The 20,061-nt window shown below is 34.7% G+C and overlaps 1 protein-coding gene across 1 annotated transcript; it reads right to left on the bottom strand.

Moving 5' to 3' along the window:
* Window positions 1–236: 236 nt before the first annotated feature.
* LOC140143044 (GTPase IMAP family member 9-like) lies at window positions 237–14,873 on the bottom strand. Its single transcript, XM_072165089.1, has 5 exons — window positions 14,867–14,873; window positions 13,899–14,268; window positions 10,330–10,690; window positions 2,693–2,732; window positions 237–595 (listed from the first exon to the last, which is right to left on the bottom strand). Exons 1-5 carry the CDS (start codon window positions 14,871–14,873, stop codon window positions 237–239), a joined length of 1,137 nt encoding a protein of 378 aa, XP_072021190.1.
* Between the last annotated feature and the right edge of the window lie 5,188 nt (window positions 14,874–20,061).

Raw genomic sequence — 20,061 nt, 5'->3', positions numbered from 1 at the left:
AACAAAATTAAAATTTGACGATATTTTTGCTAAACGAATTAATCTGCGAGAAATTGTTGGTATATAAACATTATGTACCCAGAGGTTTCAGTGGTATAAAAATCTCAACTTTTTTTGAGAAAAGTGGGGGAGTGAGGCTGTGGATCACGAAATCCCCTTTTAATAACTTCAATACAGTCATGTACAATTTAAAATTTAATGAAAAATGAACGGCAACTTTGGGTTTATGTGTATACTTACTCCTTAAAATTCCCTGCTAAAGCAGTGCATAGTTTTGTGGTGTTTTTGATCGCGTCCACCATTGCTCGCCCACCAATACTAATGACAAACACAACAAGATCAGGACCGGGTGAGGTGAGAACGAAGCATTTTGCCACCTCCGCAACTGACCCGCGATCTCGTCTTTTCCAGTCAGTGGCGATGCCGGGGGAATCCACAATTAAAACATCACGCCCGTCAACGTGTCCCTGGTGAAATCGAGTCCTGTCTGCTTCGTCCTTGGGTGGGTTAAGATTAAATATTCTGTCACCAAAGATACTATTTCCTACCGCAGACTTTCCTTCCCCATGAAGGCCTATTAATAGTATCTTCAATGCTGAAAAAAATGCAAATACTGAATTTTATTAATTTTGAACGCGAAACATTCCGAAGGAGATTTGTCCGATCGGTATCCTCATCTCCACGACATTCCCACTGCTTACCAGCAATAAAGTGTGATATAAGGGGCTGTGCAATAATTATGAGCCTTGGGGAGGGTAAAATTGGGGGGAGAAATATTTGGCGAGCCAAAAGGGGGGAGGGCAAGCCATTTTTGGCGAGTCAAGGGGCGGGGCAAGCGATTTTTGGCACATATTCATGCGGCGCCTTTTAAATAAAACGCTGTAAAAAGGCTTAGGAAAACAGTACGGAAACGCTTAAATATGCAAAGTTTCCTGCTCGCTTTGCTCGCAACATGTATCTAGACCATTTAAGGTTTGAAAATTTGGATCCCCAAAATTTGGCATGCATAAGGGGGGGGGCAAAGAATTTTTGGCGGGCCGAGAGGGGAAGCGATTTTTGGCGAGGCCGAGAGGGGGGGCAAGCGATTTTTGGCGAGCCGTTCGAAATTTTACCCCCGGGCTCATAATTATTGCACAGCCCCTAAGTGGGATGCCCATTCTAACAAACACAAAACGTTTTCGACATTATTTGCAAAAGGTTATAAAATGTTGTCAGAAAACGTTTATGTCGGGTTATATAAAGGGTATATTAAGGGTATAAAACGTTTTCATAACATTAAAAAACAATTTTGATAATCTACATCTTTGGCAAAACCTGTTTGCAAAAATTTTGAACACATTTTAAAAATATTGTTGCAGTGTGTTTTCATACAAAACGTTTTCAAACGTTTTCTTGACCTTTATATAACCCGACATTTAAATGTTATTAAAACGGTTTGAAAAACATTTTAAGAACACTTCTGTGTTTGCTGGGTGCAAATATTTTAACATAATGTTACACTTACAGGAGTATTTCGTGATCCTAGCATCCTCTATTTATGTCATTTTTCATTAGATATCCCTGAAAAAAACCTATTCCCAAAATTTCAGTTCATTCCGATTTTGCGTTCGCGAGTTATGCATGATTATGTGTATTACACTGCTCCATAGACAATGCGTTGTAATTTCGTTCTGGTGCACCAGAACGAAATTCAAATTTCACGATATATTTGCTAAACGAATTAATCTGCAAGAAATATTTTGTACATAAACATTATGTAGCCAGAGGTTTCCAGTGATATAAAAATCTCAACTTTTTTTGAGAAAAGTGGGGGATGAGGCTGTGGATCACGAAATGCCCTTTAAAGGTGTTGACTAAATATTTGGCAAAAAGTGTTTTTAAAAATAGTTTACAATAACATTTTGAACACATTCTTGACCTTTATATTTTAATGTTATTAAAACGTTTTGAAAAAACATTTTAAAAATATTTCTCTGTTTGCTTGTGCAAATATTTTAACATTATGGTCATTTAAGTGTTGACAAAATATTTGGTAAAAACTGTTTGCAAAAATATTGTTGCAGTGTGTTTTCATACAAAACGTTTTTAAACGTTTTCTTGACCTTTATATAACCCGACATTTAAATGTTATTAAAACGTTTTGAAAAAACATTTTAAGAACACTTCTGTGTTTGCTGCGGGGTGCAAATATTTTAAGATAATGTTATTTAAAGTGTTGACAAAATATTTGGCAAATTATGTTTGCAAAAATAGTTTACAATAACATTTTGAATACATTTTAAAAATATTTTTGTAGTGTGTTTTCATACAAAACGTTTTAAAACATTTTCATGACCTTTATATAACCCGACATTTTAATGTTATTTAAACGTTTTTACCTAAACCAAAAGCCAAAATATAACTTATTTAAAACGTTTTTAAAACGTTTTGTGTTTGCTGGGATATAATATGTTGTTGTTTTTTAAACATTTACCATGTGGAATATTACACCTATAAATGATAAAATGAGGATTTCATAAAAGGAACAATGTGTCTAAAATGTACTTGTTAACCTTTTTCATACAGTATTTAATGGATCCTTCATATTATGCATGATATTTAAAGCATGAAGCACAGCTCTAAGAACTAGAAGAAGAAGTAGAAACAAGAATCATATTAAATGCCTTATTGACAGGAAAAAAATATGACTCACGTGATATCGTTGATGCGGCCATTCTACCTCCTACACAACCCTGTAATAAATAATCACAAGAATTACAAATGATTACTATGTTTCAGTTGTCAAGATGTTGTTGAGAAAGATTTTCCATTGTGGATTGCACATCGTCAGGTAGGGGATGTTGCCCCCCACTATTGGCTTAAAATGCCAGTAGAAAATTGACTGAAATTGGTAATGTGCATCTTACTTTGTCCTAATTTTGACGAGTTTTAGCATTTGTGCCGGTAAAATAATTTTAGTAGCGCGTCAGCCCACCTTGGCTGGTTGGCCCGGTACGTCTCTACACGAGAATTGTTCTTATTTACATTTTGTCCGCATATTATAACTTCAAAAGGAATATAAGTTGTTTTATCAGCTTTAATTAACTATAAAAACACAAGAACAACAACAACAACAACAACAACAACAACAACTTACCTAGATATCGTTCAATGCAGTGTCAGAGGGTATACCAATCAACGAATTGTTTCAATCCCGGTTTCAATAGAATTAAACCAGACTCGCTATTGACATACGCGTTGATACTTACTTTGATCACTTCTATCACGAGGTATCTTGGGTTTTTGTTATTATTGCGAAATCTAGAAAGTTCCAGAACACAGGCTTATGTTTAGTTAAAGGTGCAGCCGTTGAAATTACTCGTATTTAGCTTTTGGCGTTCTGTTTATTCAGGAACAGTCAACTAGTCTGATAACATTATCGCAATTTGATAACTATTACAATTAACTGGCGGAGTAATGACCCGACTTTCATATTTTGTCAAAAGTATTTCATTACCAATTGCAAGTTGATAAAAAAGTAGCTCTACAGCGTTAAGGTTTATACAAAACTGCAACTGGAAATATAATTTAATACATGAATGCAAAACCCACCCAAGTCCATACGTTTTAGCCAAATTGATTTAAGCATGGGAAATTGTTGCTTATACATAGGCCTATCATTATTATGTTTAAAAGATGAACCCAAATCCACCCTTTTCGTCCGTCTATTGAGCATGTGAAATCCAGCATGTATGTATACCAAGCATGTATGATACACATTTGTTTATTAGTTTTCTCAAAATCACTTTCCATGGACTTGGGTGGGTTTTGTATTCAGGTATCCAATCATAATAAAAGTAATAATATTTCTTAAGGTAAGCTACGCACCAACAAGGAGAGAACATTTGACACTACACGTCTAAAACTGAGTTGAGCATATTAATGCGTCCACGTCAACATCTTAGTACCCGTGCATTATTTTGTACAATTTCACTCTAAAAAGGTGACACGCATTTATTGTTTATTTATAGGTTAATTAATGCGTCTCACTTGTTGGGAGTCAAATTGTACAAAATAGGGGGAGGGCATTAGACGCATCAACATCTCAGTACAAGTGCATTATTTTGTACAATTTCTCGAGCAACAAGTGATACACATTTATTAACCTATTTCATACACGAGAAAAAAATCTCGTGACTTTTGCTATTTTGATAACAAAATTGTCACTAAAAATGTTGGAAAAGGCAAGCAAATATAAATGCATCCACCCGCAAGAAAAATGAACGCGTCCGAAAGCACCGCGCGTAGTGCGCGGAGTGCGCGCCCGTGCAATTATACAGTATTTAGTTAGTAATTTACAGAGGCTCTGGTTGGTTCTCACTATCAAGGAGTGTATGAATAAGCTATAATGAATAAATGCGTATCACTTGTTGCTCGAGAAATTGGACAAAATAGTGCACTTGTACTGAGATGTTGATGCCTCAAACGCACTCCCCCTTCGGGGCTACTGCATTAAGACGCATCAACATCTTAAGAGGACTTGTCCAGGAAATTCGACTTTTGGGTGGCAACGGCCAAAAATAGATTTTCCTTATAAGTTGAGTGGTAAGAGGCCTTTGTCTCATATAAACACTGGTAGATTTATTTTGACAATTTATATCTTGTTGCCATAGTAACGGACATTTTTTCCATTATTAGCCAATTTAACCAATTGTCACACTTTCGAGCAGTAAAATACCATTTTATTAGAGTAACTGTACCTCACACATAAAATTTCTTAATATTTTCTTATAATTTTCCCGATATAGATGGAAGGCTTAGTAGCAAATACATTGCATAACAAATTAGAATGGGGTCAGAATTGGGCTATACCATTTATTTTAAATAGGGGTGTTTTTGATAATTTTGGATATTCCCATTTAGACCTAACTTCTGGGCTTCATACCCCGTATGGTAACGCTTCATTTGATTTGTCATTTTAGGTTTGACTTGATGGGACATTGTTACATTGAAAATGGAAGAAATTAGTTTGGGGAAAATCATGTGGTAAACGGGGTGTTGCCAGAAAATGTTGCATACTTTCAATTTTGTAAATGGATTTAGGTGCATCATAAAGCTGATTCTCGCATAGAATACTTGTATAAAATTGTACTATTATCGTGTACAATAGTTTAGTGTACTTTGTATAATGTATTTATATTAAAAAAATAGCAGAGTTGCCATTCCGCATGTAAGTGTTGCCATTTTTGGCAAAAAATGTACTACATCTGTAAAAAGTTAAACGCATGCTTGCAACACTGATGGTGTTCATGATGAACTATAAATAATAAACCGTACTTTGATATTGACTTGTCATGAATAGCTGCATACAACTAAAATTGACATTATTATAATAATATTTGGATTGCATTTACAATATCTACAGTTAAAAGTTCTAGATATCAACTTCTCATAGCCTTTTGGGCACCTTTTGAGATAATTTATGACAACCAGTCGATTGCAAATCGATGAAAGTTTAACATATGATTCAATGTATGGGTAGCCTGAAGTTCCACCTCGTTTTCCAGGTACGAGGCACTAAACAGCGCCCTCACTGTTTTTGATATGCTCTCAAGACTATTTCGCGGACCTATTTTCTCGATAATTATAAAATGCGACTTTTTTGGCGACTTAAATTCATGCATAGGCTTTACACTTTATTTGAGATATAATTTGCTACTCTCTCTGATTATTTGTATAAAGGGCAGCCCAAATACCTCAAAAAGTTTTTGTATTTTACCGGAACTCATTAGGGTTACACAAATGGCGCATTGATTTAATGGTGTGCTCCCTTCAAGGGTAGGCTACCGAATGTTCATAAAACTTTTGTTATTATGTTCTTGAAATATAAAATGTTTTGAGTAAAACATTCAAGGTTTGAGTGCTCTGTGACAATAGCCCTATTAAATTTATATGGTGAATTCTGAAAATGTGCACATTTTCAATATTTTGACCATCTATTTAGATTTGCATTAAATACCAATTATCTACCTTTAGTTTTGACCGTTTATCTACTACAAACCGCTTTAACCCTATAGCTAGAACTACGAAAAACAACCCCCCTCCTAACATTTTTTATCCGTCATAAAAAACACATGTGCCTGCGCCCAAACGACCTAAGCTAGTCGTAGATCCATCCTTTGCGCTCATTTTAGTGATAAAATGTTCTTACCCGGGTAGAACCCGGGTAGAACCGATCGTCAAAGATGACTATAGAGGGGGGTTGGTGAGGCACCCATTGGTTTGTACAGTAAAATCAATGATTTTCATTTCGCGAATAGTGTGTCTTTTCCTTTTATATTGAGGAGAATATTCACTGAAAATTAAATTTTTGTAGAATTTTTAGCCCAAAATCAATTTTTCCTACCGTATATACTTTTGTACATGGGCAGAATTTCCCAAATTTTCATGGGCACCCTCACATTATGACATCATAGCAACATTGTGTGGGGAATATTTGTACTTATTTTGGTATTACTGGGTAGAGGAGACCCATAGCTATACATTGGTACCAAATATAATGGTATCAAAATTATTTCTGTTGGTAAATTAAACAGATTATTTCTGTTGGTAAATTAAAATGATTTTTTTTCCCGAATTCAATTAATGTAATAATAATGATAATGATAATGATAATGATAATGATAATGATAATGATAATGATAATGATAATGATAATGATAATAATAACACTACCAACAACAACAACAACAACAACAACAACAACAACAACAACAATAATAATAATAATAATAATAATAATAATAATAATAATAATAATAATAATAATAATAATAATAATAATAATATAAAATACTTAAAATGCAATTTTCCAATTTTTTAAATAGAAACACTGCTTTTTGGAGAAGTTGTTATTCATTAATATTTTATAAATTGTTAAATGCTACCAAAATACTTTGTTATGCAAAATGGTTCTCTACTAGTAAGATTATCCCTGAACTAATTTTTCTAACTAAAAATGAATGATTTAAACCAAAATACTATAGAAACACTGTATTTTCAGCATTTTGATATTTCTGTAATCTCATATTTATATTTGCAATACATTAGGCTTACAATCTCCAATAATTGTAATTTCCCCAATGCTAATATTACAAATATAGGCGAAATAGACAAATAAGAGATTGTAAAAATAGGGAAATTTCTAGAAACACTGTGAGCATACAGATGATTTCCCCAAACCATTTTTTCTATAAATTCTTAAAGCATACTTTAATCTTCCAGGAAACAAAAGTTTGTTGAATTGGAAGCGTTGGCATGATACTTACAACCGTTTCAACCATACAGGTTTTATGTACTTTTTAAAATAATAAAAAACACCCCTCTTAGAAAAAGTGGTATCTCCCAAATCAAAAGGCCCTCAGTTCCCATTTAGGTCCTGAAACACAGACAAGACCTGGACCTAAATTCTACCCTCACCAACTTGAATGAACCCGCTCTAACTTTCTTCCAGAATGATATCGAATTGACAGAAAATTTTACACATAATTTTGCCAAAATCACTCAATTTAAGGGGATAAGAACAATTAGCCGTTTCCATGGCAACAAGAAGCTGGTGTCACTATAAATGTTATTTTTGATACATCACCCTAAAGTATCATTGATTGACACAATATGAAGAAAATTGATGATTTTGAGTTTTGCCACAAATTTGAAAAATAAGTCTATTTTCCTGGACAAGTCCTCAAAGATGCTTGCATTATGTTGTACAATTTCACTACCAACAAGTGATACGCATTGGAACTAAGGCCAAAAATCCAAAATATAACCTGTTAAAAACGATTTACGTTTTGTGTTTGCTAGGCCTTTACCACAATAAACCCCATTCCTCGTTTTTTGTTCTATTTCAGAATTACTGTTTACAACTTTTCAGCTTTGTATTGCAAATACACGACAATGTTATATTGACACCAGGGCTCCAAGCAAACGTATATACTTCGTTATCTACACTGCTGTTCTGCTGGTCAACATCTGGTACAGGTATACCTCTTGCTTAAGTATTAAAGCATCATCACCATGGGATGCAAATTGTAACTGCAGCCTCGGAGCTGCAGCCTCGGAGCACTTGGAAAAGTATTCCAAAATTGGAGAGCGTGGCCCAGTCATTAGGTTACTTTCCCTCTGATGCACGAGGTCACTGGTTCAATTCCTGGCGGTGACAGCTGCTGGGTATTGGCTTGATATCTAAACTTATTTTATCAGCTCTCAGCATTTATATTATGGGGCAGGTACAGTGAATGATAAAGACCTCGCAGGCAATTCCAATCAGGGTAACACCTGTCTGATTTTGCAGCATACCCTGGGCATCATGGGGAACAGTGTCTGACACTAAATGATTCATCCAGGTCCCGGATCCAGGTTAAATAAGAAACTAAAAAACTACGTGTCTAGTCTATGACTTGATTTGTCAAAAACCTTTAAAATGGGCATTTCGTAATTCACAGCCTCACCCCCCCACTGTTCTAAAAAAGTTGAGATTTTTATACCACTGGAAACCTCTGGATACCAAAAATTTCTTGCAGATTAATTCGTTTAGCAAAAATATCGTCAAATTTGAATTTCGTTCTGGTATACCAGAACGAAATTACAACAGTGGCCTATGGAGCAGTGTAATACACATAATCATGCATAACTCGCAAAGGCAAAATCGGAATCAACTCAAATTTTTGGAATAGGATTTTTTCGTGGATATTTACTGAAAATTAAATAGAGGATGCTAGGATCACGAAATAAGTTATTTTTGAATATTAGTTTGTTTTCGTTTTGTTACCTGGATAAGCACAAACATGTTCCCGCACTTTCTGAATTGTGTATGATTAAGTTCCCGTTTCAAAAACGAAAACTGTACGAAACAAAAACACCCACAAAATACCCAAAAATAACAACCCCAGTTGCAACAGCAACAACAGCAATAATAACAACAACAACACCCGGGCCAGACAACAACAACGACATAGTTTATGCTGATTCTAATTCATTAATATTATATGAATTTTATTTCCCATATTTTGAAGAAATATATGGTAATGCTTTATTGACACTATGACGCCTATCATGTGCTTTTTGTATCATTATAGTATAGTTCATAGATATATACAGAATTTGTAAATCTTGAAGCTAAATTATTTAGTTTTTACATGTATTTTGATAAGCGAGGAAAATGAGGAAACCACTGCATCAATGTATTAAAAGTAACGATTAAAAACCCTGAAAGGTGTACTATCATTTAAGGCGATCACTTGTTTTTATTTTTATTTTAGTAACTGAAAAAGCTAATAAAAAGGGTCCAAAAGCGTAGGGCTACGCGCTTGGAGGACTTTCACATAATATATATGCCCGCGGGTATGAGAGACAAACTTTTTTTATTTGACCTAATGAAAGCTAAACAGCCAGTCAATGCAGAAAAGAGTTACTCAAATCAACTACTTTTAATAAACGCATCACATAAAGAAATTACCCCTTCCCCTTCATTACGAAATACTAACTCAAAATCTATGCATTATATTTTAAAATTGAAATAGCAACAAGAAACCCATTTTTGTTTTGCAAATTATTATACCTCATTTTATTTCAGCCAAAAAAAATGTCTGTCTCAGACACATTTGGGAAAAAAGCTTAGTTTTTTGGCCTTAATAGCCCAAAATATGTTGCTATGGTGACCCTTTGAATGAAAAAGCTGAGATTATGCCGCTCTTTACTCTTTAGGGTTTGATATATCCCTATGCCATGATCATTGAATGAGGGAGATAAACATACAAGTCATATTCTCGCGACCTGGTTTTATTTATTAGGTAGATGGCTTTTGCTTTTAAATGGCTACGAACCCATCACATTATTTAAAATAAACGCATCTTGAAAAGCCTAACCCTGCGGAGAATTCACAATCTGAGTCAGAGAATATTCCTTTCCGTAAATGCAAGTGCTGGATACCATTTTTAAAATCTATAAGTCTGTGGCACCCTTCCCCACATTAGTTGCTGACATTATGGTACAATTTCGCCAAACCTTTTCTTCTCAAGATTTCAAACTTAATACTTTATCTAAACCTAATACCTGCATTGGTAAATGGGTTTTTGGACTACTACATAATATAATGTATTGTACTGTCTGACAGGTACCAAAGCAATTAAGTGATGGATCACTAAATTCAAAAACACCTGAATTTTCGCAATTCCGTAAAGTTACTTTTCGAGTGCGCAGGGCTACGGAATTATGAACCGAATTATTACCGTCTCATTACAGAACTCAATGTACCGTAAGGATCTTCGAACTCAAAGTAAGTTTCTTTACGATATCATAGAAGACACCAAGCTGTCTCCTCTCATTTTGCTCAATTCCCCTCAGTACACCTACAAGTTGGTCGTTGGAGGTTCCTGCAGCCGCTGATAGCAAGCGTTGCATCTCCCTGTAGACCAGTGAACTGTAGAATCTACCGCCGTTTCTTCGTACCAGTGCGCTGATCCTATAGAAGAGCTGGTTGACCTGATGTTCGTTCTCCCTACCAGTAAGCCTGTTGTTGAAGCCATAATAGCCGCCTCCACTCCCGTAAGCGATGTCTTGTATACATGGTGGTGTACTAGCAATCCATTGATCTATGGAAACTCCTTCGTCATCCAACTGATCCAAGCATGTTACCAACAACATCATGTACCTATTCAGATAGATAAATACAACGACAAGCAGTTGTAACTACACAGTGTCCAGTTCAAATATCAATCCGACAATTGACCATGGTTTCGTGCCCCTTTTCGTGCATCTTATTGTCAGTCCCCTTTGGGACTATAGGGACGTATGTTTGTTAAATTTTGAATGCTACTTACATGTAATTAGGACCACAGGAGTGTCATTATAATAGTACAGGGCGCTATCTATGAGTTTGGGATTTTATAGGCCTATTCCTACAATAGTGAAACCAATTTTGTTGGCATCCTTAAACCTGAAATGATAAAAATTTGATTGGTTCCATTTTTTCTTTGCCTTTGTGGTTCCCACGAGGGGTCGAAGGTCACAGTGGGGGAAAGACTTAAAAATAGTCCCATCAATTAGTAATGTATCTCAAATTATCACACGGAATAAAAAATTCAATTATCATATTTTTCTACGGTGCTTAGTTCAGGAGTTATAAGGTCAAATAGGTCAAATGTGACGTGTCATGTCAAAAGGAGACACTTTTGGGCAGGATCGTAAATGGAGAAATAGCCAAAAATCTACCCGGGTGATTTTTTTTCTTCAAAATTTGGGTTTGTTGCTAATTAGTGATGTTATTAATGTTTAAAATATTATCTGAGAGTTTCAGACCGGAATATAACTGGCATCTTGTATTTTTTGAGACATTTTTCAAGCTCATTCCTACTCTCAACATTGTCAATAATATTTTGAAAGGCCGATATCTCAATTTCCAATTTTATAATACCATAACTTACGAACTCAATATCTTCGCTTAGGAATGTCCGATTTCATTGGGGAAAACGGCGTTGCGGAGCAAAATATCTTTATATTTAAGATATGTAAAAACCTCAAAATTGATAACCTGCCCAAAAGTGTCTCCTTTTGACATGACACGTCACAAATGTCAAAAATTTCATACACAGATTACTCCCCTTAACATAAGAAATCTCAAACATATACTTAATTCACAATTATGTGCATTTTTGTTTTGTCATGTCCCCCTTCATGTAGCCAAAGTCCAATAGAAATGAACAAGAATAAAATTTGACCCATGATTTCATCCGATTCTGTGGTTATGAATTTCTCAAATAAATTATTTTCCTATTTGGTTTGCCGAGAGGAGTAATTTAAGACAAATTTCGTTTGAATCGATGCATTTTGAAAATTTGGCTTCAGTGTATGAGATATTTGACCTTTGACCTTATTTATTCTATAACTCCTGCACTAAGCACCCTAGTGCAGTATGACAATTGACCATTGTATTCCTAGCAATGACAGGAACAATTTGATGTATATTACAGCATGATACATATTGAAAAATTTGGCTACAAAAACAATTCTCTTATAAACCATCTATGCACAGTTTCCACCTCGATACATCTGAGCAAACAATTTCGTCCAAGCTAGCAGTGAATTGTCTCAACACAGTTTTTCATAACACTACAGTGCATATCATCATAGAGCTGTGTGCGATTCTAGCTAGAAAATAGGCCTCTGTGATTGGTTTTCCTCACAACCTCAAGTGTTCCCTTCATCCAATCAATTTTTTTTATATCGAACAAAAGCTAACACTTCCCCCTAAAAACACTTTTTTCACTAGGTCAACCATGTCAACAGATAACGCAATTCAATGTTTATAGCAAGGCGAATGTGGTAAATCTGTTGAAAACTGCCTTTCCGAGCAGGATTTTTGACCAAAATGTATGTTTTAAAAGTCAAAACCTCAAGTGTTTCTTACAATATTTTTCAAATTTTATGTCATTAAATAAAAAAGCACACTTATATTGTCCATATACAGACTTGACATTTAATATGGAATATTTTTCTCAAAACTCCAAGACTGGTTTGGACGGAGTCTGCATAGACCGCACGGGCTAAATATTAATTGGGGTGTGTCGGGGAATAGTGTAAAATAATTGTTTGATATAGAAAATGTGCTTTCCATATGTTTACATTATGGTGCTCATAATGTTGCAAATTTGCTTAAAATGGCGGATTTGGGGAGGCTGAATTTAAGTTTATGGGGGACACAATTTCAGAGTTTATGCAACATGGTTCTGTTATTATCAAAATTATAGGGGTTTGAGGGGATATTTCTTAAATTTCGTCAGCAACTGGTATTCATCACAGCTGAAATACGTTTACAATGTACCAAGATTTTGAACAGGGGAGGAGCTTAAAATGGGGCTCTTAGAAGCTGTACGTTCCTGAAAGTTTAAATGGCCCCCTGGGGTCAAATGTTACAAACTTCAGCGGTACAAAAACAACTGTGTGGATTCCTGGTTGCCAATGAACTCACACTTCTTTTTGTGTACAGTAAGTTTATAACATTTGGCCACAGGGGACCATTCAAACTTTCTGAGTGCGTATCACTTTTAAGAGCCATATTTTTTAAAGCTCCTCCCACTTTTAAAACTGGTAGATCACAGGTGCATTTCAGTTCAGACGAACACTTGTTGGTATTCAAGTTCAGTAAAATAGCCTCAAACCTCAATGCATTTGATAATATCAGAATAATGTTGTTCAAATTCAGAAATTTTACCCCCACAAAAAACAAATAATTCAGTCTACTTAAATCCGCCATTTTAGGCTGATTCACTGCATTATGAGCAACATAATGTAAACTAATGGAAAGCACATTTTCAGTCATACAATTATTTTGCACCATCTCCCGACACATCCCAATTAATATTTAGCCCGTGCCGTTTATGCAGACCTCTACCAGACCATTCTTCGAATTTTGCGATAAATTATTCCATATTAAATGTCAAGTCTGTACTAGCGTCATTAGAATGAGCAATGACCAATTCTATTTACATTTAAATTGCAAATCTCGTGCAAAAAGTTACTATTTTCGCCCGTTTTGTCATATGGTTGTAAATTCAACTATGAATTTGCTAAAGAACGCTTACAAATTGATATGAAACAGATAGTAACTTTTGACCCCATTATAACCTTCGACCTCCCCTCATGAGAAGAATATAGAAAATAATGGAACCAATTCTATTGTTAGCCTTTGAGGTGTAAGGAGGCAAAAAGGTTGGTTCCACTAATAGAGGAATACTATATGCTCAAAAATCACTCCATAGCGCCATGTACTATAATCAATTACCAAAGCTAAATATATGATTATTGTCAAGCTTTTTTTCTGCACATGGAGAATATTTCAATTTTGTTTTGATATTAATTACCTTTTTGCTTCTTTGCCAAACACTTGTAAAATCAAATCAATTGTTTGTTTGTACTCTGCTGTTTGCCTGTCACCTCCTCTGATGACGACAAAGATGACGTGTGGGCCGGGATAGGCGAATAACAAGCACTTAGCCACTTCTATCATGGTACTGTCGTTGCGCTTGGTAGTATCAAACAACCCTGGGCTGTCAACCACTCTCACATTCCTACCCAAAACGTATCTTTGTTCGAAACTGCATTTTTGGGTCTCGGATGCTCCATATGCACTGACTTTGAACGGGCGCGTTGCCGGGTTGTATTCTAGTAAGATGTTGTCACACGTTCTACTTTTTCCAGCTCCTGTGCGACCAACTAAAACCATACGCAATTCTGGGAAATAATAAATATATAAATAAATAAATAAATAAATAAATAAATAAATAAATAAATAAATAAATAAATAAATAAATAAATAAATAAATAAATAAATAAAAATATAATTATACTCCGAAGATTTTAACACATAGCAATACAAATTTGTATTGCTGTGTGTTAAAATTTCACTAGCATAATTATATCGCTCTATTTATTTCATAGTTGAGCACTGTATCTAGTGATGGTTTCACTGTAATTTCTTACTAAATAAATAAATAAATAAATATTTAGGAGGATAAGAAGCACACAGATTTCAGCTTTTCAAAACCTTCAATTTTCTCGAGTAAAAATTATATCCCGACTGACTAAAATAGGAGCCGCGTACCCCTCTTTGTGCACGCCACTAGATTTGTTATTGAAACTCTGCTAATCAACAATACCAAGTGTTTTCTGTTTGCATCAGAGAAACGCCGTGTTAGTTTACAATTTCCATGGAAACGAAATGCAAAAAGTCCAATTTTACAAATACTATGCGAAATAAGAATTGTAAAATATATGTAACTATATATTAAACAATATGGCTATCGTAAATATATATAAATTTGTGACATACCTTCCATCCTGAAAGAAGTTGTATTTCCCTTTCCAGCGGGAACCTTTGGAACTAAGCGGCAGCCTTTCACACTAATGGGAGCCTTTCACACTAATGGGAAAACATAAGCATCTATAGGTAAGCAAATATGATCATCGTAAAAAGCATGATCGACTCAAGAAACGCTTTTCTCATTTTTTTTTATATTTTGGTTTATTTCCGATTTTAGGCATCATTTTTTTGCAAATAGGCGTTTGTGAATTTTAAAAGTTCAATTTGATGCCTTATATGGTCAATATCTCAAAAAATAAGGCCAATATCAAAAAATTATAAAAAAAAAACGTTTTTGGAATGGAGCCTCAAGATCGAGCTAAAAACAAAATAAAATATTTTGGAAAGAGTGTGTTTTTTGGTTATGATGTACCTATCTATTGCCAAAAACTCACTTTTTCTTCATAATTGTTGTTTTTACCCCAAATCTGTATTTATATTAAGATTTATTGATGTCTTGCCTTCATAAAAATGCAGGCTTTTATATGTCTTGCGCGAATAATTACAAAGTTATTGCACTTTTACTACATGCATGTCTGAGAGTACACAGCGTCCTTAATTATCTTCCAGATTAGAGTTATAAGCCTAGCCTCTTTTTCCTAATAGTCTTCCAAACAAAATGACATTTTGGGAGCTTTCGATCCCTCAAAGCTTGACAGATATATTATAACATTTTCTAATTGGATAAAATTTCCATTTTAGACCATTTGAACAATCTTCATTTTAATCTAAAGCTCCTAATTCTTTGCAAGAATGGAAGAATAAAATGTAAAGAAGTCCAACATCACTCCACCTGTTTATTTTGAGTATTGAAATCATTCATAGACTTGCCACAGTATTTAATACATTCATTATTCAAAATTACTTATTGACCTGGATTTTTTTATTTCATCTAGGTGTAGGCATTTTTTACATTTCCAACTTGTACTGCAAATAATACTCAACTGTCGGGTAAAAAGGGAACAGGGCAATGATATTTATCATATTGAGTAAATTTTTACTCAAAATTGAGTGCCATTTATTTGCTCTGTTCCCTTTTTACTCAACATTGTGTACTTTTTACTATTTTTGTTGCGATGAAATAATACCATGTTGTTCTATTTAAAGAATTATAATTACAGTAGCATTTAAATATTTTCCCATGATGCTTCTTTTTCATTTGTTAATCTTTCAATCCAAGGATATTTAAGCGAAAATGACAAATGTATATCATATTCAATCCACCATCCTTATAGTGTCTCTTTGTTTTTATTTTCAAAGGGCATATATATTGCTGGAACAAGTTTAACTGGTTGCAATTTTTTTATTCGTAGTTTTCCTGAAAAAGACAAACGATATTGGTAAAATTCTGGCCCGTGCGGCCCTTTTTCAGCGATCGAAGCGAATACTGATTTCAATGCAACAGACTGATGACGTCATTTATATATGAATAGCAATCTCCTCCGTAGCTAGTTTGTTTACGCGTGACCAAACTGGCTGCGGTGAAGACTATATGAACGGATCGTACGGTCGGCGATATTTTTTTGCTGGTCAATATTTGCATCACATAATACATGTACATAGTATACTTTAGTATATGAGGCTGGATTGCGGTGTTCGGTGTTATACGACGGATTTATTCCCATAAGTGTTACCTCTTACTTAAAAGGGCATTTCGTGATCCACAGGATCATCCCCCCACTTTTCTCAAAAAGAGTTGAGAATTTTATATCACTGGAAGCCTCTGGCTACATAATGTTTATGTACCAACAATTTCTTCCAGATTAATTCGTTTAGCAAAGATATCGTGAAATTACAACACATTGTCTATGAAGCAGTGTAATACACATAATTATGCATAACTCGCAAACACAAAATCGGAAACAACTGAATTTTGGGAATAAGCTTTTTTTGAGGATATCTACTGAAAAATGTCATAAAAGGAGGATACTAGGATCACGAAATACTCCTTGAAGGGATGGGGTATGAGCGTTTGGACAATATTTTTTATGTCGGACATGAGAGTACATCAGACATACTTTGTTGAAATACGCAATACAATTCACATTTTATGGCAAATGATGAAAAATTTATATTTCTGATATTGAACAGTCCTCGAAGTAAACTTTATAAATCTGATGATATGTACTTAAAGTGTATGTAGCTGGGATGAAAAGCCGACGATCAATTGAAGATTTTGACCTTCCGTATTGACGATATGAATTTGTTCCCAAAACACCAAAGAAAATTAGGTCTTAGAATAATTTTACAACAGCGAAATGAAAATCATTGATTTTACTTTGCGCTAGCTCGCTCTCTGTAATGTACTTTAGCAGTATCTGTTGTGTACAATATCCATTTTAAACCATACCTTTTTCTTTGATTTGTTGAACAAGATCTAATCTACTTGGCTTTCGTTTTGTAGAACGCACTTTACTTTTACAATAATTCTGAAGGGAAAGTTTTATGTTTTTATTCTGTCTTATTTTAGACGCCAAAATAGACAATATAAACAATAGTGCAGAAGGGGGCAGCCTTGACGTGCACCCTTCATCTCCAAAGGGAACAAAATCTGATACTACACCGTTTTGATCAATGTAACTGCATATGCTATTATAAATTGTATTCACCCATTTCATAAGAAATTGAACCAAAGTTAAGGCAGTGAAAAGAAATTCTAATTACAAAATGGTATAGTGCATTAAACATGCAGCTGCTGGACAACCCCTCTGGCGCCAAACAGATAACAACAACAACAACAACAACAACAACAACAAAACACAGACTTAAATCAACTTCTTATTTGACCTACCTTGCACGAACTTCTATCACGTTCCACGTCCGTCAGCGCCCGATGTTACTCTGGCTGTTATCTCATTTATCGGATATAACATTTTCAAAAGATTAGAAAAGGTTACCAGAAGCCGTTAAGTGTCGGGTTATATAAAGAGCATAAAACGTTTAATAAGATATAAAACACATAATGTTAATTACTTGTTGACAAATAATTTGTAAGCGTTTGTGGCCTTCTTTATACCAGAAAACCGAATATGAAAACGTCAATTGATAACACCTTTGTTTCATAACCACTTTGGTATTGGTGTACCCCTCTCCAGAAGTATTTAATTATATTTGTACTTGCTCAAGTAGCATTTTGTGCACATTTTATTACACAATTTGTTGCCGTTCTTTTTTATGAGCATTTAAGTGCCTAAAACGGCCTAAAATGAGGCTATAGCGCCCTTTCCAGCCTTCTCTAATATCAATCTCCATAGACTTTACATGTAAAATGAAAAGGTCCATGAAAAACGGCAACAAATTATGTAATAAAATTGGCACAAAATGCTAATTGAACAAGTACGTATGCAATGTACTAGTTATCGTGAGAGGGCTATACGATATATTTTTTTAAATACAGTAAGCCAAAGAATTAAGGTACCAGTTATGTTCACCACTGTATATCCTCAACAAAGACAGGTATGTCATAATTGGAACAAGCGGCCAATAGCTGCGTCTTTTAGCTCGAATTCAAGACCTCATTTGTTGAAATTGTTCAATAAATAAACACACGACATAGAGGTTATCCACTTCACTCATGTGTGACTTCTAACAAAAGACGCTGGTTCCCGTAGTATTCCTCATTCAAACTAATTCAATGTACGACCTCGGAGTTACCTGCATGACTTTGGCGGGCTATTTTGAAACAGTCATGGTTACACATGCAGGTACTTCTTAAGAATGTTCTAAACAAGGTATAGCAGTCGTTGATAGGATATGCAGCTTATAGAACATGGATAACCTCTATTGCTGCATTGCAAGCCCTATTGATTTATTATATACACAAGGCGTTCTCGAACAAGAGAACTAGCGGCACGCTTCCATTGATTAGTACGTTAAAACTAGCGCCGTGCTTTCATTGATTAGAACACAAAAGTGCAACTTTTGATTTCGTTTCTTCCTTTGGATTAAGATCACCGTTTCTTCAATTCTCAACCAATTTCAACAAATAAGGTCTTTTAAATCATAGCTACAAAAAGCAGGTAGTGGCTGCTTGTTTTAATTTTGAAATATTTGTCTTTGTTTAGGATATACAGGGGTGAACATAAAATAACTGGTACCTGAATTCTTTGGCTTACTGTATTGTATGTATGGTCGTTTCAAAAATAAAATGTCCATCTGAAACATAGGTGTGTTTTGGGGCGAAAATGTGTATAAATATGGGTGTTCTTCCAGATTCTCGGAGGCACGCCCCTAAAGCAAACGTGATCAGAGACAAAAAAATGCAATATTTCGGATCGGATAGCAACGTTTGCACAGTATTTTTGTGGAACATGTGAGCACATCAAATAATATATCAAATTGCATTTTGAATACGAGGAATGTCCGTCTGATATGAATAATTTTGACTTATTGAACTTTTTTGACCTCTCGTATTAAAATATGTATTTTTTCCAAAAAAGGCTTAAACTTTTTTAGATCTTTTGGGGGGTGTAAATCTCTAATACGAAAGGTTAACATTTTCAAATGATGGACCACATTTCCTCCTAGTAACATACACTTTAAGTACATATTATTAGATCTATTACGTTTTCTTCGACGACGGTTACATTTTGAATAATTTACCAAACAATATTTGCATTATATCGCAAATTTTTTTTTTTAATCAAAATTATTCAGAATGCAATTTGGTGTGTCTGATGCGCTGCCATTAGCTTCTTTTAGTTCATTGTCTCAGATTATGATAAAGATCAGCGTTTTTTTATATTCACAAAAATCTGAAATAAGGCAAAAACAAATTGCTTGATTGACCTCCAGTGGGATTTTTGGGTTTGTTCAGTCGGAAATTGGTTTTTTTAATGACTCACTGCTGTATAATAGGCTTGTAGGCAGTGAACATATTTTGTCACGTTGCACCTCAGACGTTCAATACGCAAGATACACCATAGAAATGGAACGACTACATACGTACAGGCATAAGACACCAAGTTTATTGGAAACATTGATGCAGAAATGGGCAGCTATAAATGATTTTCTTCTTAAGAAAAACGTTGTTGGCAAATTTATTTTTGAGCCGACCCTGATTTTGGCCAATTTTGAGTCGGTCGGTGGAGGGCAAGCAAACAAATTTCTTTCTTATTTTTTGGCCTAATCTTCGAAAGTATTTTTTGGCAAGTTTGATAAAGAGT

The sequence above is a fragment of the Amphiura filiformis genome, chromosome 20, assembly GCF_039555335.1.
Source record: "Amphiura filiformis chromosome 20, Afil_fr2py, whole genome shotgun sequence".
Classification (NCBI taxonomy): Eukaryota; Metazoa; Echinodermata; class Ophiuroidea; order Amphilepidida; family Amphiuridae; genus Amphiura; species Amphiura filiformis.
Note: the sequence above shows the minus strand (reverse complement) of the source record. Positions and strands in the feature narration are given on the sequence as shown.